General features: G+C 32.8%; 2 protein-coding genes across 2 annotated transcripts in view; one reads left to right on the top strand and one right to left on the bottom strand.

The window, feature by feature from the left end:
* The first annotated feature begins 11,248 nt into the window (after positions 1 to 11,248).
* LOC145307006 (thimet oligopeptidase-like) lies at positions 11,249 to 14,530 on the top strand. Its single transcript, XM_080149346.1, has 4 exons — positions 11,249 to 11,360; positions 12,352 to 12,483; positions 13,900 to 14,004; positions 14,438 to 14,530. Exons 1-4 carry the CDS (start codon positions 11,352 to 11,354, stop codon positions 14,528 to 14,530), a joined length of 339 nt encoding a protein of 112 aa, XP_080005472.1. The 5' UTR covers positions 11,249 to 11,351.
* Positions 14,531 to 19,162: 4,632 nt separating this feature from the next.
* LOC145307665 (uncharacterized) overlaps positions 19,163 to 21,677 on the bottom strand; it is a 51,862-nt gene continuing 49,347 nt past the window's right edge. Inside the window, exons 15-16 of the mRNA XM_080150157.1 lie at positions 20,549 to 20,603; positions 19,163 to 19,228 (exon numbers count right to left, since the gene is read on the bottom strand). Coding sequence (XP_080006283.1) covers positions 20,575 to 20,603 — 29 coding nt within the window. The 3' untranslated portion in view covers positions 19,163 to 19,228; positions 20,549 to 20,574. The remainder of the gene's footprint in view (positions 19,229 to 20,548; positions 20,604 to 21,677) is intronic.

Genomic DNA, 21,677 nt, shown 5'->3' with positions numbered 1-21,677 from the left:
AAAAAAACGAATTGCTTCACTTTTTTCAATATACACCCTACAGTTTTGGTCTAAAACTAACAAAAAATGACCCATATCATTTTGAAGCAATGGCAATGATAAAAAAAAATTTGAATTTTGATTTCTTGTCACCTCTTCAGAGCACTACACCTCAAGTCCTAGCCCTTTTCCTTACATGGAGATTAAAAATCAACAAAGCGTATTAAATATTATAAATCTTGTAGTTAAACCCCATAATATTCAGAGTTTTTGATGGGACATGTAACGACCTTTCTATAGACACCTTAACCAGGTTTATTACTCGACAAGTGAGGTATTTTTGGAAAGAGGAATATACATAGAAAACGCCTATGTAAATTAGAAAATCCGCAGAAATCATATTCGCAAGTTATATGCAAAAATCTGCAATGTTAATTTGCAAAATTAATTTCATGCCTTAAATGACTTATTTAGAAAAAAATCTTTTTATGAAATGTGATTATCTATAAGTTTAGAACATACTTAAGGCAAAAAAAATTCTTTAGTGTTACTTTTTTCACCTTATATACGAAAAAAGCAGTTTCTCACAATTTATGATAAAAAAGGTATAGGAACAAAAAATATGTTTTTTCTTGATGTAAACACAATAATTGTCATAAAATCTATCATCCTGAATGTAAAAATCAGATATAGAATCTTTTTTAGAGCAAATATAGTGCAAAAAGTAACCAAGACATTTTTGCAAAGTATGAAAATCTAAAGAAAATAATTATTTTTGCTTTTGATATACATATCAGATAAATGTACATAAAATTAGTGATCAAAAACTATAAAACAAGTTATAACTTTTTTTAACCCTATCATTGATTAAAATGCACTTTTAAGTTTACTCATTACCAAAGTTGCACATAAAAACTCTTTTTATTAAGTTATTAAACAAAATAAATTCAAATCAACAATTAGGCGTTTTTTATAATGCAGTAGACCATTTTGTAGTTGGTTTTTTGGTATTTATTTTGTTTAATTACTTCATAAAAAGAGTTTTTATGCACTACTTTGGTAATTCTTAAACCTTAAAGTGCAATTTAATCAATGACAGTGTTGAAAAAACTTATAACATGTTTTATAGTTTTTGATCTTTAATTTTATATACATTTATCTGATATGTATATCAAAAGCAAAAATAACTATTTTCTTTAGATTTTCATACTTTGCAAATATGTCTTGGTTACTTTTTGCACTATATTTGCTCTAAAAAGGATTCTATATCTGATTTTTACATTCAGGATGATAGATTTTATGCTAATTATTGTGTTTACATCAAGAAAAAACATATTTTTTGTTCCTATACCTTTTCTTTATCATAAAATGTGAGAAACTACTTTTTTCATATATAAGGTGAAAAAAGTAACACTAAAGAATTTTTTTTGCCTTAATTATGTTCTAAACTTATAGATAAACACATTTCATAAAAAGATTTTTTTCTAAATCTGTCATTTAAGGCATGAAATTAATTTTGCAAATTAACATTGCAGATTTTTGCAAATAACTTGCAAATATGATTTCTGCGGATTTTCTAATTTACATAGGCGTTTTCTATGTATATTCCTCTTTCCCAATATACCTCACTTGTCAAGATTGGATAAAAAATTCTTTGTGGTCAAGATTCCATAACTGTGCACTTTGGCCATCCCTGTGCCATTTTGAACTAAGAACAAGTTGGTTATGCATATCCCATAGGCAAGAGGTCTGCTGATGCCGAGGCTGCCCCTGAAGCTAATGATGCTGCTGTTCCCTTCTCTAAATACTATGACAGTGGTTATGGACACGGTGGTTATGGACACGGTGGTTATGGACACTGTGGTTATGGACACGGTCATCACGGTTATCGTTTTGCACATCATTATGGCAAGAGGTCTGCTTATGCTGATGCTGCCCTTGATGTTCCTCCCTACTACTTTGGATACTATGGCCATGGTTATGGACATGCTGCTAATGCTACTCCTGGCTATGGATACTATGGATATGGATACTACGATTAAGCTGCCAAATACTCACAGTTCGACTTTCTTTTCTCACCTATTTATTAATATTTATAATAATATGATATAATATAACTTTTACATCAAATTATTTAGTTTAACGCTTTATTCAAAATGGTAATATTAGCTAATCTTTATAACTTTCTTTTTTTCTACAATAAATTTTTAGTCAACTTTTTTGTTTTAAACCAAATGATTTGAGGTTCATAAATAAACCTTGTTCAAAATACTAGCCGCTTGGATGTCTATAATAAGTATAATTTGAACACCAGATCCAAACCTCCGATGCCATCACTGGGGATAGATTTAGTCAAATTAATAACAGCTGTTTCTACTATGGACTAGACAAATCGATATACTATTACTTGGATTTTGCAACAGATTTTCATTTACTTTAATATAGTGATATGCGTAGCTGGCTAAAATAACACCCCCCATCCATCTCTTTACCCCTTCCCCTCCCCTCCTACTGGATGAACGAACTGACCAATAAAAAGAGGTCCAAGTTAGCAATCTAAATTGACAACAAAATTTCTCATGTCAATATATTCACGAATATCCTATATCTAAAACTAAACATAAAATAAAACAAATCAGACAAACAATTCCATGAACTTTTGCAAGATTTTAAAAGTTTATTATATAAAGTAGTAGTTTTTTTTGTCTGTACCTTAAGATTTGATAACTACTGAACCGATTAAGATCTTCATTTTATGAAAGCATCTTATAGGTCCTTGGATGATTTTAGGCTATTAAATTTTTATATCTAAGTTTAGTTTTATACTATTTTCCTACTTTCCTTACACCTTCGAATACAGAGCTCCTAGATGCTAGGAGCACAGCTGCTAGTTTTTACAATAAATATGTTTTTCAAACAAAATTTAAAAATCACTAAACCTTGCATCATATATAAAAAATTATTTCTTTCTTAGATCAAGGTTTAGACTTATATTTTAAATATCTAAGAAATTTAAAATTTATTTTGCGCGCCTGCCTGCAATATCTGCACTGGTTTCTTTTCCGCGGATGGTAATATAAAAATATAAGATGCCCGAGCCAACAAAACTGAAATTACTTTTATGAACTTTGTTATAGTGAAAATTGTTTAAAATACGATTGTGTAAATAAATTTTCAGTATGGCTAAGAACCAGTTCTAATCCAGCAAAAATTCATCATTTTTGAAGAGGAAAAGATCATAAAAAGTATTTTATGCAATAACTAAGACATTTCAATATTTTCATATCTTCAGCTTTTCCATTTCAAGATTAATTAAACATCTTAACCCTTACAGATGGGGGGGGGGCTCCAAACCCCCCCCCCACTCTAGTTTTTTCAATATAATTTTTTTGGTAGGTAAGATGGAGAGCTGTGACTTCATGACTTTTTAAGTTAAGTAATTATACGTCGGCAAGAGTTGATTTTATTAGGATATCTGGTCTGTGTCGGTCGTGGTGTCCGGTCAAAGTCGGTTGGGTAGCACCAAAATTAGAAAAAATTCTAAATAAATCTTAATTTCTACATTATGACTTTTGCGTATAAGGTAGAAACCTAAATTTTTTTTGGTGAATACTTAGATATCAATGAACATCTGAGAAAAGTGGTGTTATGACCGTTTGACCGCTTCCTGACCGACTTTCTGATTGATTTTTGTCCGGCTTTTACTACAGACATATATCATGAATATCGTGGCTTCTACTACAGCTAGAGACCTATAATTTTTTTTGGTAAATCCTTGAGCAACCATAAACAGATAAGAATATTATTTGGCGCCGCCAACCGCCGTTTTACCGCCGTAATCGCCGAAAATGGCGGTTTCCGTTATTTGCCGTTTTTCGGCAATGATCAGAAAAAGTATTTTTTTGTTATGAAAAATAAAAGTTCGTCCTAAAATTTGGTCATCCTAGCTTCAAAATTGGCCGCTCTACAGCTGTTTTAAAATTTAGCGGCTGGCCAATAAAAAGCGGCTAAGGAGCGGTCTGACCGTTATGACTAGAAAAAGTAATTTTCTCTAAAAATATATATGAACCACCAGAAAAAATTTGTATGTCTTTATCTGTAACAGAAACCGAGATAGAGGGGGGGTCAATATGACCCCTCCCCCCCCCCCCCCCGATCTATTAAGGTGGGAATTGGGGCCCGATCTGTAAGGGTTAAAAATAATTTGGTTATTTTTGGAAATCAGTAAACATGGAGGAAAAATATTCATTTGTTTAGGTGCAAAATTAATTAATTCTTGGATTTTTAAGTTTAAAAATTTATACTTTTTAAATATGAATTAAATTAAAAATAGGCATACCTTAGGGAGTAAGGGAGGGGACAATGGATCGAATATTCAATTTTTAGGAGTCTCAGACTTTGGGGACTGGCTTAAAGGGAATGTGCAAGAATTTAGCATTTTCTGACTGAGTTTGGGTACTTGCGCATGAAATGCCGCTACTCGTTGTGTATGTTTTGAATATTGCAGACGGGGAGAAGGTATAAGGGAAGTGGGGGCAAGGGAAATAACTACTCATGGTGTTAGTTTGGAATGTAGCAGACGGGGAGAAGGAAGAAGGGAGGTGGGGGCAAGGGGCGAGGGAAATAAACAGAATAAAAAGGGGCAGTCATATTCTTGCTAGCAGCTGGCTGGGTCCAATAATCTTGTAATACAAAAATCACACCATAAAATTTCATCAAAAACAAGTTGTGATTTCACTTTACATGACGCTATGAAAATCTATTATTCAATTAACAATCCCTTTATAATTTCCTACAAATTTATTGGATTAAACTGGATTTCATGCCCTTTCTTTGATAACTCTTATATTGAATTAATTTCCCATTGTCCCCTCCCTTACTGCCTGCTCTCTTTCTCTTTCTGTCTCTCTCTCTCTCTTCCTCCCTCTCTCTCTCTCTCTCTGGGCATACCTACTTCAATTTAAGATTATACAGTATAAGTATAACTGTATGTTTTCCTTTGATTTCAATGTTTATTAATTAATATTTATTTTTTTTTTTCCTTTACTTGCTTTACTTTAATGGGTAATCTAAGTATACTGATTGTTCAATTTTATGGATATACATACCTACTTGAATCTAAGGTTATGTAACTGCATATTTTCTATTTCAATGTTTATTAAATATAATTTTATTTTCATTTACTTTGTATGGGATTGATCTATAAATTTTTCTTACAAATAATGAGGTCGTCTCAATGATTTCCTTTCAATAGTACAACTTTTTGAAATGCAAAAATAAATCAGGGAGTAAGGGAGGGCGCAATGGGAAATTTATTAAATTCAAGAGTTTTCGCTGAAAGGCAATGAAAACAAGATTTATCCAGGAACTCCAACTTTTGTAGTCCAAGGAGAGAGAGGTCATACTAGGTAATTTTTATAAAAAGTCCCCAAAGTTTTTATAAAACTTTGGGTACCAAGCTTCACATGTTTACTAATGGTTATAAAACTTTGGGTACCAAGTCAAACTCCAACCCTTATGGTCTAAGGAGAGAGAGATCATGCTAGGTAAATATAAAACTTTGGGTACCAAGTCTAATTTAGAGTTCCAATGTTTACTTAAACTTTGGGTACCAAGTCTAATTTAGAGTTCCAATGTTTACTTAAACTTTGGGTACCAAGTCTAATTTAGAGTTCCAATGTTTACTTAAACTTTGGGTACCAAGTCTAATTTAGAGTTCCAATGTTTACTTAAACTTTGGGTACCAAGTCTAATTTAGAGTTCCAATGTTTACTTAAACTTTGGGTACCAAGTCTAATTTAGAGTTCCAATGTTTACTTAAACTTTGGGTACCAAGTCTAATTTAGAGTTCCAATGTTTACTTAAACTTTGGGTACCAAGTCTAATTTAGAGTTCCAATGTTTACTTAAACTTTGGGTACCAAGTCTAATTTAGAGTTCCAATGTTTACTTAAACTTTGGGTACCAAGTCTAATTTAGAGTTCCAATGTTTACTTAAACTTTGGGTACCAAGTCTAATTTAGAGTTCCAATGTTTACTTAAACTTTGGGTACCAAGTCTAATTTAGAGTTCCAATGTTTACTTAAACTTTGGGTACCAAGTCTAATTTAGAGTTCCAATGTTTACTTAAACTTTGGGTACGAACCAATTGTAATTTACAGTCAAACTTCAAAGGTTCTTGAGGTCATGTTTGTTACCTATCTAACTATCTATCTATCTAACTATATATATAACTATTTATCTAACTATCTATCTATCTATCTTTCTATCTATCCAACTATCTATCTTTCTGAGCGAGCTGGCGGTCAAACTCCAACCCTTATGGTCCAAGGAGAGAGAGGTCATGCTAGGTAATTTTTATAAAAAGTCCCCAAAGTTCTTATAAAAGTGTTTACAAATGGTTATTAAACTTTGGGTACCAAGTGCAATTTACAGTCCCATGTTTACTAATGGTTGTAGAACTTTGGGTACCCAAATTTGTATGTTTACTTATGGTTATAAAATTTTGGGTACCAAGTTTCCCATGTTTACTAATGGTTATAAAACTTTGGGTACCAAGTGTAGCATGTTTACTAAAAGTTATGAAACTTTGGGTACCAAGTGTCCCATGTTTACAAATGGTTATAAAACTTTGGGTACCAAGTGCAATTTACCGTCGAAAGTTTACTAAAACTTTGGGTACCAAGTGTAATTTACAGTCAAAAGTTTACTAAAACTTTGGGTAAAACTTATGGTCCAAGGAGAAAGAGATCAATTTAGGTAATTATAAAACTTTGGGTAGCAAGTGTAATTTACAGTCAAACTTCAACCATGGTCCAATGAGAGACATTAATCTGTCAAAATTAAACAGGAATTTTTTATATGATAGTCATTGAAATAAAAAAGTATCAGCTTTTTCATTCCAAAATTGTAGACACTTTCTGGCAAATAATGTGGCCGGTTTGTTCCTACACCTGTGGTGTACCTTAGACCCAGGAGGAGACATTGGACTCAAAATTATTTGCGTTTTACAAGCTTATGGAAGTATGGAGACTTAAATGAAATCTTGATAGATGGTTTAACTTAGCAAAGTCTAGAATTTTCAAATACTATTACATCCATCTATCCAAATATACATTTATCTATCTACCTACCTAACTATCTTATCTACCTATCTATCTATTTAACTAACTATCTTTCTGCCTATCTAGGAAAGAAAGCAGAGTGTGAAACTTTCTGGAATTCAATCCATCCATACAATTATCTGCCTATCTATCTATCTTTCTATCTATCCAACTATCTATCTATCAATCTATCTAACTATCTATCTATCTACTACCTATCTATCTATCTAACTGCCTATCTAACTATCTATCTACCTATCTATCTAGGAATGAAGAAAGCTGAATGTGAAACCTTGGGCCTGGAATTTGATCCATCCATCCATCCATTTATCTGTCTATCTATCAACCTACCTATCTATCTAACTATCTATTTATCTATCTATCTATCTATCTATCTATCTATCTATCTATCTATCTAGGAATGAAGAAAGCTGAGTGTGAAACCTTGGGCCTGGAATATTATGGAAAACTCAACTATTGGGACCTGAGATACTTACAAGTCAGTGTGTGTGTGTGTGTGTGTTTGTGTGAGTGTATGTCAGCCATGGTGAAAAATCATGTATAGCATTTAGCTACAGACAATTTTCCGTGGATAATAAACTAAATTATTATAAAATTAATACCTATTTTGTTCAGAGTTTAGTTAAAGAGAAACAGTATGCCATAGATGAAGAAAAATCAAAAGAATATTTTCCAATGGAGATTGTCACAAGGAATGCATTTACTTTAATATTTGTCAGGGATCTAAAGGGATAAGACAGTGGCCAATAAATTGATGTACATCCCCAATGATGATACACAAAATTGCCCCTTCTGTAGTTTAAAATTAGTTTTTAAAACATTTGAATACTCAACCAAATAAAATTCTAGAAAGTACCCAAAGTTGTTAAGCCAGCGAATAAGAAAATGTTATTATAAAAACTTATGGACTAGTGTAATAAACAGCTCAATGTCCCTAATTTTTTTATTTTAGATTTTTAAAAAAATTCTGGGGGCAATTTTTCTTGGGAGGGTGGTGGTACCCTCACCCAAAATAATTATAAACCTTCCCTGGACCTCTGAGAAGCTACCCTGTTAAGGAGAACCATATTGGTTCAGCAGTTAGCAAGATCCTTTGGTACAAAGACATACTTATAGACAGACAGACAGACATTCTGTTACTTTATAATAAGGATAAAAATAATAAAGTAAACATGTACAGAGGATTGTTGGAGATATACCAGCGCATCCTGGGCCTCAAGTTCACCAAGCTTGATGATATGGAGGTGTGGCACGATGATGTCCAGGTCTACAAGGTCGAAGACAACTCTAGTGGACAGGTAACTTTAATCCTACAAACACTGAAAATAATAGTCCTTCTGATATTTCTAGAATGGAGTTCCCCAAGGTAGCATATTAGGTCTTCTGATATTTATAGAATGGAGTTCCCCAAAGTAGTATATTGGGTCTTCTAATATTTCTAGAATGGAGTGCCCCAAGGTAGCATATTAGGCCCTTTGGTGTTTCTAGAATGTTTAGTAAGAAAGGGTCAAAAGTTTTGAACACCCTAAGCTTGATGACATGGAGTTGTGGCATGATGATGTCCAGGTCTACAAGGTTGAGGTTAACTCCAGTGGACAGGTAAACGCTTTGTCTGATTTATATTTTTCCATGTCATACAAAGCATCTGGGTAAGATAAGATAAGATTTATTTCCTAAGGTGCATACAACTAGGGCGAGTTACTGATAAAGTTTACAATGTTTTTACTATAGATTTCTTCCTGCAAGAGATTGCAATTTATAATTAATTAGTTAGGTTTCTTTCTAAAATAGATTGCATTGTTAAGATTAATATATTAATCACAATAACATTGGATTATTGATTCAGGAATGTAATTTTTATCAGTTTATTTAATTTACACAAATATGTTTAAGGTATGTACCAGCTCAGGGCTGTATTGAACATTACTTCTTCTCCTTATTCACATACATTTTATTTTTAAATATATGATTTCATGACATTTTAATTATGAACACTGAGCAGCTGTGACACGAGTGGATGGCTTAACCCTTCAGGGTTGTTTAACTGCATGGTGTCTTTGCAGCGCTTACCAAATCGCGTCAGAGCTTATATGTAGGATATTGCATGAATGATATAATAATAACTACATATAAAATAAAATAAATTCGCTAATAGTACCATTATGGCAACAGTTCCACCCAACTAGTTTCGGGGTTTCCAAGAATAAGATCAGTACGATTATGTTACTGATGCCGTAGAGTTACCCTACGTTTCTATTCCTCCCTTGCCCCACCCCAAGGTTTCCCCGGATTAGTTGTTTGTACACTATAATGTTATTTTATATCCCATGGGATATATCATCCCATTTTAGTAGGTACCTAGTGACTTATTCTCATCCCCACATTTTCCTACATCCCTGTGGCAATCTACGGATTAATAAGTGTTAGATAAACATTAGAATGTTAACAAGAATGTTAACAAGTTCACCGTGTGGGTGTAAATATTTGAAGATAAGATAAGATGTAAAATGAAAAATAAGAAATGAAAAGAAAAGAATTTTGTTTAAGTGCTATTTATTTTGTTTGGATTTGTACCTATTGAAAAGATTTTGTTCGAGAGCGATTAATAATAAAAAAATTAAAAAAGATTCTGAAAAAGATTCATAAAAGAAAATAAATAAACATTCAGTGCTTGTTTATCCCTTACAGAATGCAGCTGATTTGAGGATTGTCAAGTTAATAATAGGGGTTATAAGTTTGTTTTTGAACACTCTACGCTTGGCAACTAGGAGGTTTGACATAATGATGTCTAAGCTTTTAGGTTTAGGACATCTTCAGTGGACAGGTAACTGTAATTGACACCTGAAAATGTTTTGTATGGTGTAAGAGCTGGGTACCTACTAAAAAAGATTCAAAATAAAAAGTTAATAACTTTCAGTAAGAAACAGTCCTAAGTACCACTAGAGACATTGAAAAAAATAGTTATATATTAAATCATAATTATAAACTGCTTTCTGCTGTTAAAAAAATATAGAATTATAATTTTAAAACCAGATGCTGAAGGCACAGGCTAAAAAAATGGTTTAATCTTATGATTGTGTATTCATAAATTTTTAAAAAACTAGAAATAATATAGTGATATACATAGTTTTTCAGTATAGGTGAGAACCAGTTCTAGTCTGTTTCAAAGCAATACTGGAAAAAAAATCCAACTGATTTTAAGTGTTTTTCTTTATAGGTGCTGGGTTATTTTTATCTGGACCTGTATCCCAGAGATGGCAAATATGGACATGCTTGTATGGTGCAACTTCAGCAAGGATGTCTTGACAACAAAGGTAAAATGCTTTTTAGGTCCTCTGATTTTTCCAGAATGGAGCCCCCCAAGGTAGCATATTAGGTCCTTTAATATTTCTAGAATGGAGTGCCCCAAGGTAGCAATTTTGGGTCCTCTGATATTTCTAGAATGGAGAACCCCAAGGTCGCATATTAAGTCCTCTGATATTTCTAGAATTAGAAAGGCCCTAGGTAGCATATTAGGTCCTCTGTATCCCAGAAATGGTAAATATAGACATGCTTGCATGGTGCAGCTTCAGCATGGATGTCTTGATAACAAAGGTAATATGCTTTGAAATTTACATGCAGGTAGCATATTTGTCTGCCTGAAAGCTGCCAATAATACGAACATATTACAGGAGAAAGACATAAATGTGTTGTTGCATTAATCTAAAACTTCTCCATGTTGACTGTAGAAACCGATAAATATCCGATGGATTAGAACCAGTTCTCAGGCATAATATTTACGGAAAGCTGTCTACAATACGATATTATTTTAGGTGAACGGCAGAAATCTGTGGTGGCAATGATCTGCAACTTCTCCAAGTCGACAGCGGACAAACCCTTGCTGCTGGACCACAAGGAGGTCGAGACTTACTTCCACGAGTTTGGTCATGTCATGCACGGCATCTGTTCTCAGGTATCATATTTCATAATATTACAGTTTATTGTCTGTAGCCAAGGGTCTTGCTAACCGCTGCTAAACCAATATAGTTCCCCTTTACAAACAAGCATCTTATATGTGAGCACCTTTTTCACCAATAAAATGGCCAGATTGATCTGCCACTGTTATTTTAGTTTAGATTTAGTTATACTGGGTCTTATATATTCAATTGTCACAAGCAAATTCTTCGGCACTCATGTGGAGAGAGACTTTGTGGAGGCGCCCAGCCAGATGTTGGAGAACTGGTGCTGGTAGGAAGAGTCCCTCAGCCTCATGTCAGGTAATCCAATTTTATGTGGAGTCCATCAATTAATTCCTCTGATTCAAATCAGTTGCACTGCTATCAATGCTATAAACTAAAATATACTCCATACCTAGGGTGAGGCGGGGCTGAACTGGTAATTTTTTCGTTTTTTTGAGAAAAAAATGGGGTAAATATTAATATTTTCAAATGTGACCAAGACCATTAGAAAGCTTTTGGAATGGACTATCAGGTCCTATAAGGACGTTATCCTAGGACTTTTAGAAGTTTGTCATAATTGGACTCAAAAGAATTACCGACCAATAACCCATGGTGGGGCATGATGGGTAACGTCTTTTCAACCTAAAAAAAATCGATGAAAAACAGCCAAACAGCCAGTCAAACATTAATAATCATAGTTAGTATAGGTTATAGGGATTAATCACAAAAATTTTCATAAGGATCGGACTATTCCTACTATGTCAAAAATCATTTTTTTTTAAAGACGAGAAATTTTGATTTTTTTCTTACAAAAATTTTCTTAAAAAATAAAATTTAAATTTTTTATATAAAAAAACCTGTTCTATTCAGTTTGGCCTAATTCTTAAAAAGCCCATATTGAATTTTAGATTTTATCAAAGAAACCTGAACATTGATCTTAAAAATCGAATTTGAATTTTATTTCAATGTTACCGAAAAATACCCCGCGCGAACTTTGGTCATTTTAAAAAAAAATATTAACTCTACATTTAAGCTCTCAACGGATTTGGAAAGAGCGGGCAATTCTTAGTTTAAAAGGTTTGTACGGATCAGTTCTAGGTCTTACCAATTTTTGTGTAGGTGGATCTTTATACACCTAGGTGAAAAAATTTATGAAAAAAAAATTTTTGTCCGACTTTGAGACCCAAAAAGTACCCTTAAAATTCATCTCACAAAAATTTCATTTTATACTTTATGGTCCTTTAAAGTGAAAAATAGAGTAGCTTTGCTTTGCTTTGAGGATGGCGTTTTCTGAGACATATTGTACATTTTCACTACAAGGATGGGAGTGCTCTGCCTGCCGAGATGTTACACAAGTTGATCCAATCCAAGAATGCCAATGCTGGAATCTTCAACCTGAGACAGATCCTGTTGGCCAGCTATGATCAGAAGCTCCACTCAGGAATGTAGATTAATCATGAATAATGCCCATTTTTATATTTTAAGATAGCATATTAGGACTTTTAATGTTTCTAGAAATGGAGTCCCCCAAGGTAGCATATAAGGTCCTCTAATGTCTGTAGAATGGAGTCCCCCAAGGTAGCATATTAGGTCCTTTGATATCTTTAGAATGGAGTTCCCCAAGGTAGCATATTAGGTCCTCTGATGTTTCTAGAATGGGGTACCCCAAGGCATCATATAAGGTCCTCTAATGTCTTTAGAAAAGTGTGCTCTAAGGTAGCATATTAGGACCTTTGATATCTTTAGAATGGAGTTCTCCAAGGTAGCATATTAGGTCCTCTGATGTTCCTATAATGGTGTGCCCCAAGGTAGCATATTAGGTCCTACTATGTTTCTAGAATGGAGTGGCTCAAGGTAGCATATTAGATCCTTTGATATCTTTAGAATGGAGTACCCCAAGATAGCATATTAGGTCCTCTCATGTTTCTAGAATTGGCATGCCTCAAGGTAGAATATTCACATTCACATTTTAGAATCCTTTTTAGAGCAAATAGGTATATTGCAAAAAGTAACCAAGACTTTTTATGCAAAGTATGAAAATCTAAAGAAAAAGTTCTTTTTGATTTTGATGTACATATCAGATAAATGTTTCTCGTAGAAAAGATAAGAACCGGTTCTCATTAATACAAAAAAACTATCGTATCGTATTATATCCAGCTTTCTACAAATATAAAAATGTACAATCATAAGATTAAAAACTGGTTTTAATCTTATAATTGTACATTCTATATCTGCGGAAAGACATTTATAATACGATGTGAGAAATAACTATTATAAAAATAGTAACCAAAAACTACCTGTAAAACAAGTTATAACTTTTTTCAACACTGTCATTGATTAAATTACACTTTTATGTTTAAGCATTACCAAAGTAGCGCATAAAAAAACTCTTTTTATTAATTTATTAGGTAAACAGAGAAATGCCAAATTTATTTTAAATTACTTTTTGCACTATATTTTCTCTAAAAAGGATTCTATATCTAAATTTCACATTCAGGATGATTTTATGCCAATTATTGTGTTGACTTTTTAAAAAATCATCTATTTTGTTTCTATGCTTTTTTTATCATAAAAGGTAAAAAAGTAACACTGAAGATATTTTTTATGTCTAAACTTTTATATGCATGTTTCTTAACTTGCAAACATGATTTCTGCGGATTTTCTAATTTACATATGCGTTTTCTTTATATATTTCTCTTTCCAAAAATACCTCTCCTGTAAAGATTGGATAAAAAAACTTCATGATCGAGATTCCATAATTGTGATCCATAGCATTAATACCCAGAAAGAGGGAGGGGACATTGGAATGTAAATTGCACTGGAGCACAAAGTTTATCTACATGTTTCAACAACACAGGATCCCAGAATGTGGATACAGCAGCAGAATGGGAGAAAATGAACAAGGAAATGTTTGACATGTCCACAATTGATGACACCAACTTTGCTGCAACCTTTAGACACCTCGTAGGAATGGATATAGAATATGTGGATATTTTTATCAATCTGTTTTTAAATCTCTCTTTCTAAATAACTTGATATTTATCTGTCTATTTGTCTATATATTTGTCTATCTGTCTATCTATCTGTCTTATCAATCTGTTTATCTATTTGTCTGTCTGTCTGTCTGTCTATCTATCTGTCCATATATCAGTCTTTCTATCTTCCACCTCTCTGTCTTATCAATTTGTTTATTTATTTGTCTATCTATCTATCTATCTGTCTGTCTGTCTGTCTGTCTGTCTGTCTGTCTGTCTGTCTGTCTGATGAATCCACTATTTTATTTGGTGGATTTTTGTAAGAATCCGACCCCAAAAATTTGGTGGATTGGCAACCCTAATAATAGGAAACTAGATTGATGACACTATATCCACGTATTTTATATCCATTATTGTTGTAGGGTATGATGGCCAGTATTACGGCTACATGTGGAGCCAAGTTTACTCCCAGGACATGTTTGAGGCTAGATTTGCTAAGGATGGTGGAGTCATGAATGAGAAAGCTGGCCTTGATTACAGATACAAGATTTTGGTCCCAGGTAATGCTTAATCCTATTAATATCCGCTGGATTAGAACCGGTTCTCAGCCATACTATACTATCCGCATAATATCCGCGGAAAGCTGTCTATAATCCTCATGATTGAGAAACTGGCCTTGATTACAGAAACAAGATTCTGGTCCCAGGTAATCAAACATATTAGGTCCTTTGAAGTGCCCCAAGGTAGAATATTAGGTACTCTGATATTTGTAGAATCCATCCATATATCTATACATCCTTCTATAAAATTATTAATTTATCTATCCATCTATCTAATAATCAACCTTCCTTTTATTTATCTATTCATCCATCCATCTCTATATATCAATCTATCCTTTTGTGTATCCATCTATCTATTCATCCACTCACTCATATATTAATCCATCTGTTTATTTATTCTTCTATCAACCAATCCATACATCTATCAATCTATTAATTCACTCATCTATCCATTTATCTATTGATCTATTATTCTATCCATCCATTTAGTCATCTATCTATCTATTTATGTATCTATCTAACTATCTATCAATATATCCATCTATCTATCAATCTATCTTTTAATCCATCCATAAATCCTAGGTGGATCCCGCGACGCTTTGCTGGTAAATTTTCTTGGCCGTTCTCTCAACCTATCTATCTATTTATGTATCTCTCAATCTATCTATTTATCTATTTATCAATCTATCTATATTAATCTATCCATCTATCCTAGGTGGATCTCGCGACGCAATGGCTCTGCTGGAAGATTTCCTTGGCCGCTCTCCCAACCCAGAGGCGTTCCTGAGAAGCAAAGGACTGGACACCATCCAACAGACAGCTTAAAACCACTGGATTAAAACCGGTTCTCAGTAGTACTATCCGCGGATAGTATCTGCAGACTGCTGTCTATAATACGATATTTTATATATAAACAAGAAAATTTCAGGGATCTGAAGGGATAAGACAAAGTAGTAGACCTAGCCAGAGAGAGAGAGGGGACAATGAGCTGGTTATTGTACAAGTCCCCAAAGTTTCTTAATAATATTTTCTTATTCGTTGGCTTATCAACTTATTTATTTATTGTCCACTGTCTTGTCCCTTAAGCATATATATATCATTAACTATTAATTTTTTGAAATAGCTCAAAATTCATCTTAAAATTTTTGGTGTGTATTTCCTCAGCAGCAGTCTATTGCAAAAAAAACAAGATTTATAAAAACAAATAGAATTATGGTTGGTCTGTCAGTCCAACTGTAGAGGAAAAGAGGAAAATTATATCATATACTAAGACAATTTGAATAAAATAGCCAATTTGGACCAAGTTTTAGCTCTACAGACACAAAAATCATATTTACAGGGTGTCCCAAATTGAAATTTGACAACCATAAAGTCCCGGGTCCTCCAAACTGTTATATACAACATATGCCCACAGATAAAACACAGGATTAAGGCTAAAAAAATGATTTTTTTCGGACAGGTATTTTGGGTATTACACTAGATATCCAAAATACACTTTTTGTTGGACACCCTGTAAAATTTGAGTTTTGGCCAAAATTGCATTATGTGCGCTTTTTACATGAATAAACGATCATTTTGGTGTATAAAATGTATAGGTTGGATGTAAGATTGATGAAAAAATTTATTTTTAAAATTGTGAAAAAATGGGTGTTTTTTAAATTTTGTTACCTACCTTCATAGATAGCTGATATCTAGACATCCAGGGACTCTGAAACTTTTTTTGGCCATCCAGCATCCTTGAATCACCCAACGGACCAAAATTAGAGTTTTAACAAAATCGGAGAGGTAGTGCAGAAAAGTGGTACATTTGGCAAATAATGCACAATATATAAATAATTTTGAGACAGAACCATTAAATTTTGTTAAGAATTAATTATTTAATATCATCATTAATTTGTCCGTATGTCTGTCTGCCTAATTTCAACTATGTTGATGTTGTCATCCTTGTGTTTAAAAGCAAAGCTTTTCTTTAATTAGGGTCCGTCCGTCAGTCTGTCAGTCCGTAAGGGTTAGCTCTTTTCATTAATTTAAACATGTTAGAATTGTCTTTAAACTAGATTTTAAACTTTACATGGTGATTCCTGTAGTAGTTATGTAGGATTTATATAGCGTAGCAACTCTATAATCCGTACATCCATGTTGATTTTTAACTTTTTTAACAGAAAATTTTTATGTGATGAAATTATCTGATTCATCTAATTTTTGGAATACTGATTCATATGACAACAAAGTACAACGTTATAAGCAGAGCATCTCTATAATCAAGTCCTAAAAATGTAAGTATGTCCTAAAACATTATCCTGTATTAAGCAGTTTTTCAACGAATTCACTTAAAATTTGATTACAACTTTATACATTTATATTCTGATAAATGTTCATTATTCAGTTCTAACACTCTACAAGTGTTAATGTTGATTTATCGTACCATTTTTTTATGGATGTTCTCATCCTTGTTTTTTACCTAAATATTAAATTTGATGAAGATATTTCAAGTATTAATATGTAAAAAAAATCTGTCAAATGAAAAGTGAAAAATCCGTGAACTTAAAGATTTAATTTTAGTTTTTATTTGCATCTGAAAAATGAAAATGCAATAAGCATCAACTAAGGTAAAATATTTAATAAACAAGGATGATAGCATCCATAAAAGCGAATCTCTACAAATTGTCGGGGAAACGAACATAAACAATTATAGAGCCAGGGAGGGAGGAGACATTGGACTGTAAATTATACTGGTCACCAAAAAAGATTTTTTTCTCTTTTGTTGGCCTAAAAACTTTGGGGACTTGATTTGTTTGTACAAACTATTATTGTCTAAACTTTTCAACCATTAATTTAAACCCAAAAAATGGATAATTTTCTTAATTTGCAATCATAGTAATCTTATTTTATTGCCAATTTTCTTATAAGATACAAATGGACAGCGCTTACAATTAAAACCAACCAAACAGGGATGTAAAGGGATAAGACAATGGCCGATAAATTAATGTACAACCCCAATGATTATATACAAAATTACTCCTTCTTTAGATTACAATTTGTGGTTCAAACGTTTGGACAAACTAAGCAAAATTTAATAAAAGTCCCCAAAGTTGTTGAGCCAACGAATAAGAAATTGTTATGTAAAGCTTTGGGGACTATTATGATAAACAGCCTAATGTCCCCTGCCTCCCCACTAATCAACAGTGTCTAAACTTCTCTACAAATAGTTTTAATCTAGAAATGTGTAATTTTGTTTGAAGTAACATCCTATTTGCCTTAATCCTTGCTTTTAAAATTCGTTATCAGCTCAAAAGTCTGTGTGACCATTTTAAACTCTTGAATTATTACTTTAAAAAGATTTTAAAAATCTTATTGAAATAAATGCACTATTTATTTGATTTTTGAAATTTATAATCCTAGGGTTATTCTATTGTGAGAGACGGACGCTACTTAGTTTAAATTGTAGAGAAGCTTCTGGTCATGTAAAGGAAATAAAGTTGCGGGTTTCCTCGTATTTTCACATTAGCGTTTGAAAGGTGATATTAGGTTAAGTTAGGTTAGGTGATTGTCCCACAGTGTTATGCACTTTGCCCTGCAGTGTTAGAGCCCCCCGCAGGGGCTAGAAATAGGAGAAAAGCTACTTTGAAAAAAAAGAATCGCCCTTTAAGTTGCGTTGCCAGAAGAGGAAGAGGAAGGTGGCAGAAAATAGCCTAAAACCATTTTGATGTTTAAATATCAAAATATCCTTAAGGTATATTATCCAGAACTCATATTAAGTTTCTATAAAATGGAGTAATCCACACATGAGTTCAGTTGTTGAGATCTTAATAGATACACAAAAAACTTTACTATTTTTTAAAGGTTAAGTTTTTCTAAAATTAGGGTTAATCTATAACCGTCCAATCACAACAAACAGTTAGTCCTTTTCAACTTAAAACTTAACAGGATATAACAGTATCAGTTAGGTAAGATTTGTAAAGGATAGCAACTCTATAATCATTACCAGAAAGTCCAATGAAACCATGCAGATTTTTAAACCTTTTTGACAACTTTTTATGTATGATATCTTTATCCTATTCATCCTTTAACAAGAAGGTATAATATTTAAAGCTAAGCATCTCCATAATCAAGTCCTAAAATGTGAGTATGTCATTAAACAGTATACTGTATTTAATATCTTAAATTATATAATGTTTTACGCTTAAAAATTAATATTCTGCTTATTAAATTCTGACCCTCCAGAAAATTTTATATCCATAAGAAATAACCCCAATCTTTATACCTTTGCTTTTATGGATATTGTCATCCTAGTTATAATAGGATAGAAATGACAATTTAGCATGAGAATACCAACACTTAAATATAACAATCAACATCTATCAAATCATATTATGAGTCAAGGATTGATAATATCCATAAAATTTTAGAATATAAAAAACATCTTTCTAAGACTTAAGTTAAAATACCTCTTTAAGACTTGTAAATTAAGAAATAAAAGTAGCTAAGCTAGTAAACAAAAATAAAATAATAAGTAAAAAAACTTTAAAATCTAAAAATTCGTATTTTGAAAATCATGAATCATACAATAATCAATTTTTATATATAGGCACGATATTTTAAAATAATAAAGCATTGTAGGTAATCATTCTGTTAACCCAAAGCAGTTCTGTTCTGAAATAATGGTTATATTAATTAATCAAAATTATATTGGAATTAATAACAGATATAAGATTTAACAGATAGACTGGAATTATTCAAAGATAGATATAGAGAAACTAAAAATTATAAACAAAGATTTTTTTGTCTGTTCACTGAGATTTTTAGATTAGATATTTTTAGATAGACAAATAAGCAATTATACATATATATATATTTTACATTGACATCTAAAGAGTGCAAACATGCACGAAACAATTTGTAATGTCTAAATAAATATGTAAAATTCATATTTTGTTTGTGAGTTAACCTTTTATATACAGGGTGGGGCAAATAAGACCGGACAAATTCTAACTTCTAAACGAATGAACATAACATCGTCAATTTTAAAGATTTTATTGAATTTTAAAAACTGGCAAGCATAATAGGTATATGACTATTATATTATTCAATAAAATCGCTGCCAGCCTTAATCACCGCCTCTACCTGCCTCCTCAACCGCCAGCAGGTCCAGGTCAAAATGTACCTGTCCAAGCTAGCGTAGTTCTCCTCAATAGTAGCAATGAGGGAGGTCTTTGTGGTATGGGCACGTCTATTGGTGCATGCTTCAAAGTAGCCCCAGTCCCAAAAGTCCATTGAATTAAGATCGGGCTGCTGGAAGGCCACATTTCCTTAAAAACGTGAGTAACCGCAGGATCCAAATTCGCCCAACTTTCAAGCTACCCTTATACACGGTGGCTCTTATTTGGACCACAGTTGAGCTAGAACGACTTTCTTTACTTTTTTAGAAATGGCATGAAGTTTTAGCTAGGGTTGTCATTGCAACCAATAGTCTAAAATGAGTTTTTAAGTTCAATATGGGTCCCTGAAGTCAAGAACGAAGAAATTTTTCACTGTTTTTGACGTTTTTTACATCTCAAAATCTGCCCTGTTTCACTTTGCTGGAGTACTACGGCCAAGACATTTCACCCTGTATATATATATATATATAAAGATATATTTAGATGAATAAAAATACTTACAGATAGAAAGATAAATTATAAATTTTAACAGTTATAGATTTAAAATTGAGGATTATATTATAAGATATTAGATAATAAGCCAAGTATACAATTACAATATATACAGATACAATCAATAAATAGACAGATATATATATGTATATATATAGGTAAGTTGGTATAAAAAATTAATGGACTCTCTTTGTAAATTCTATTACACAAATAAGAAGTGGAGTGATCTGTGCTACCTAGGCACTTTAAGTGAAAGCACTGATATAGCTAACTCTTTTCTTCTTTAAACTTTTCATAAGAATTTATTTATAAAATGTTTTACCTTGTTATATTGTTGTTATTCTGACTTTACTCAATCTCACTTCCTTTCTTAGCTCCTAAAGAAAGGTTTTAACTTTAAGACATTAAAATTTGTTTGTCTTTATGTCCAAGATTCCCCCCACACAACCCCCCCCCCCCCTCTTAATTTTGGAATAAGGGTGAATAAAACCCCTATAGCATCCATACTGCAAGACTATATCTATTTGCCATGATTATATTTTTTCCTGAACCCCACCTCTAACTTCACCTCCCCCACTCTTGATTTACTTAACCCTTACAGCTCGGGCCCCAATTCCCACCTTAATAGATCGGGGGGGGGGCCCTCTATCTCGGCTCCTTTTACAGATAAAGACGTAAAATTTTTTTCTGGTGGTTCATGTGTATTTTTAGAGAAAATTACTTTTACTAGTCATAGCGGCCAGGCCGCTCCTTAGCCGCTTTTTAGCGGCCAGCCGCTAAATTTTAAAACAGCTGTAGAGCGGCCAATTTTGCAGCTAGGTTGACCAAATTTTAGGACGAACGATTATTTTTCATAACAAAAAAAATACTTTTTTGATCATCGCCAAAAAACGGCAAATAACGGAAACCGCCATTTTCGGCGGTTACAGTGGTAAAACGGCGGTTAACGGCGCCAATTAATATTTTTATCAGTTTGATGTTGCTCAAGGATTTACCAAAAAAAATTATAGGTCTCTAGCTGTAATAGAAGCCACGATATTCATGATATATGTCTGTAGTAAAAGCCGGACAAAAATCGGTCATAAAGTCGGTCAGGGAGCGGTCAAAAGGTCATAACACAACTTTTCTCAGAAGGTTATTGATATCTAAGTATTCACCAAAAAAATTTTAGGTCTCTCCTTATACACAAAAGTCATAATGTAGAAATTAAGATTTATTTAGAATTTTTTTCTAATTTAGGTGCTACCCAACCAACTTTGACCGGACACCACGATTGACACAGACCAGATATCCTAATAAAATCAACTCTTGCTGATGTATAATTACTAAACTTAAAAAGTCATGAAGTCACAGCACTCCATCTTACCTACAAAAAAAATGAGATTGAAAAAACTAGAGGGGGGGGGGCTCTTGGAGCCCCCCCCCCCCGATCTGTAAGGGTTAAGTGTAGG

Source organism: Acartia tonsa, chromosome 15 (genome assembly GCF_053477335.1).
Source record: "Acartia tonsa isolate MP-2025a chromosome 15, ASM5347733v1, whole genome shotgun sequence".
Lineage (NCBI taxonomy): Eukaryota > Metazoa > Arthropoda > Copepoda > Calanoida > Acartiidae > Acartia > Acartia tonsa.
The sequence above is the reverse complement of the archived record's forward strand: the minus strand, read 5'-3'. Positions and strand labels throughout refer to the sequence as shown.

Excerpts from the sequence above, each read along its gene's own strand:
- LOC145307006 (XM_080149346.1), top strand. Across the intron at positions 12,484-13,899 it reads ATCAGAAGCTCCACTCAGGA|TCCCAGAATGTGGATACAGC; the intron begins ATGTAGATTAAT and ends AACAACACAGGA. Across the intron at positions 14,005-14,437 it reads CTGCAACCTTTAGACACCTC|GGTATGATGGCCAGTATTAC; the intron begins GTAGGAATGGAT and ends TTATTGTTGTAG.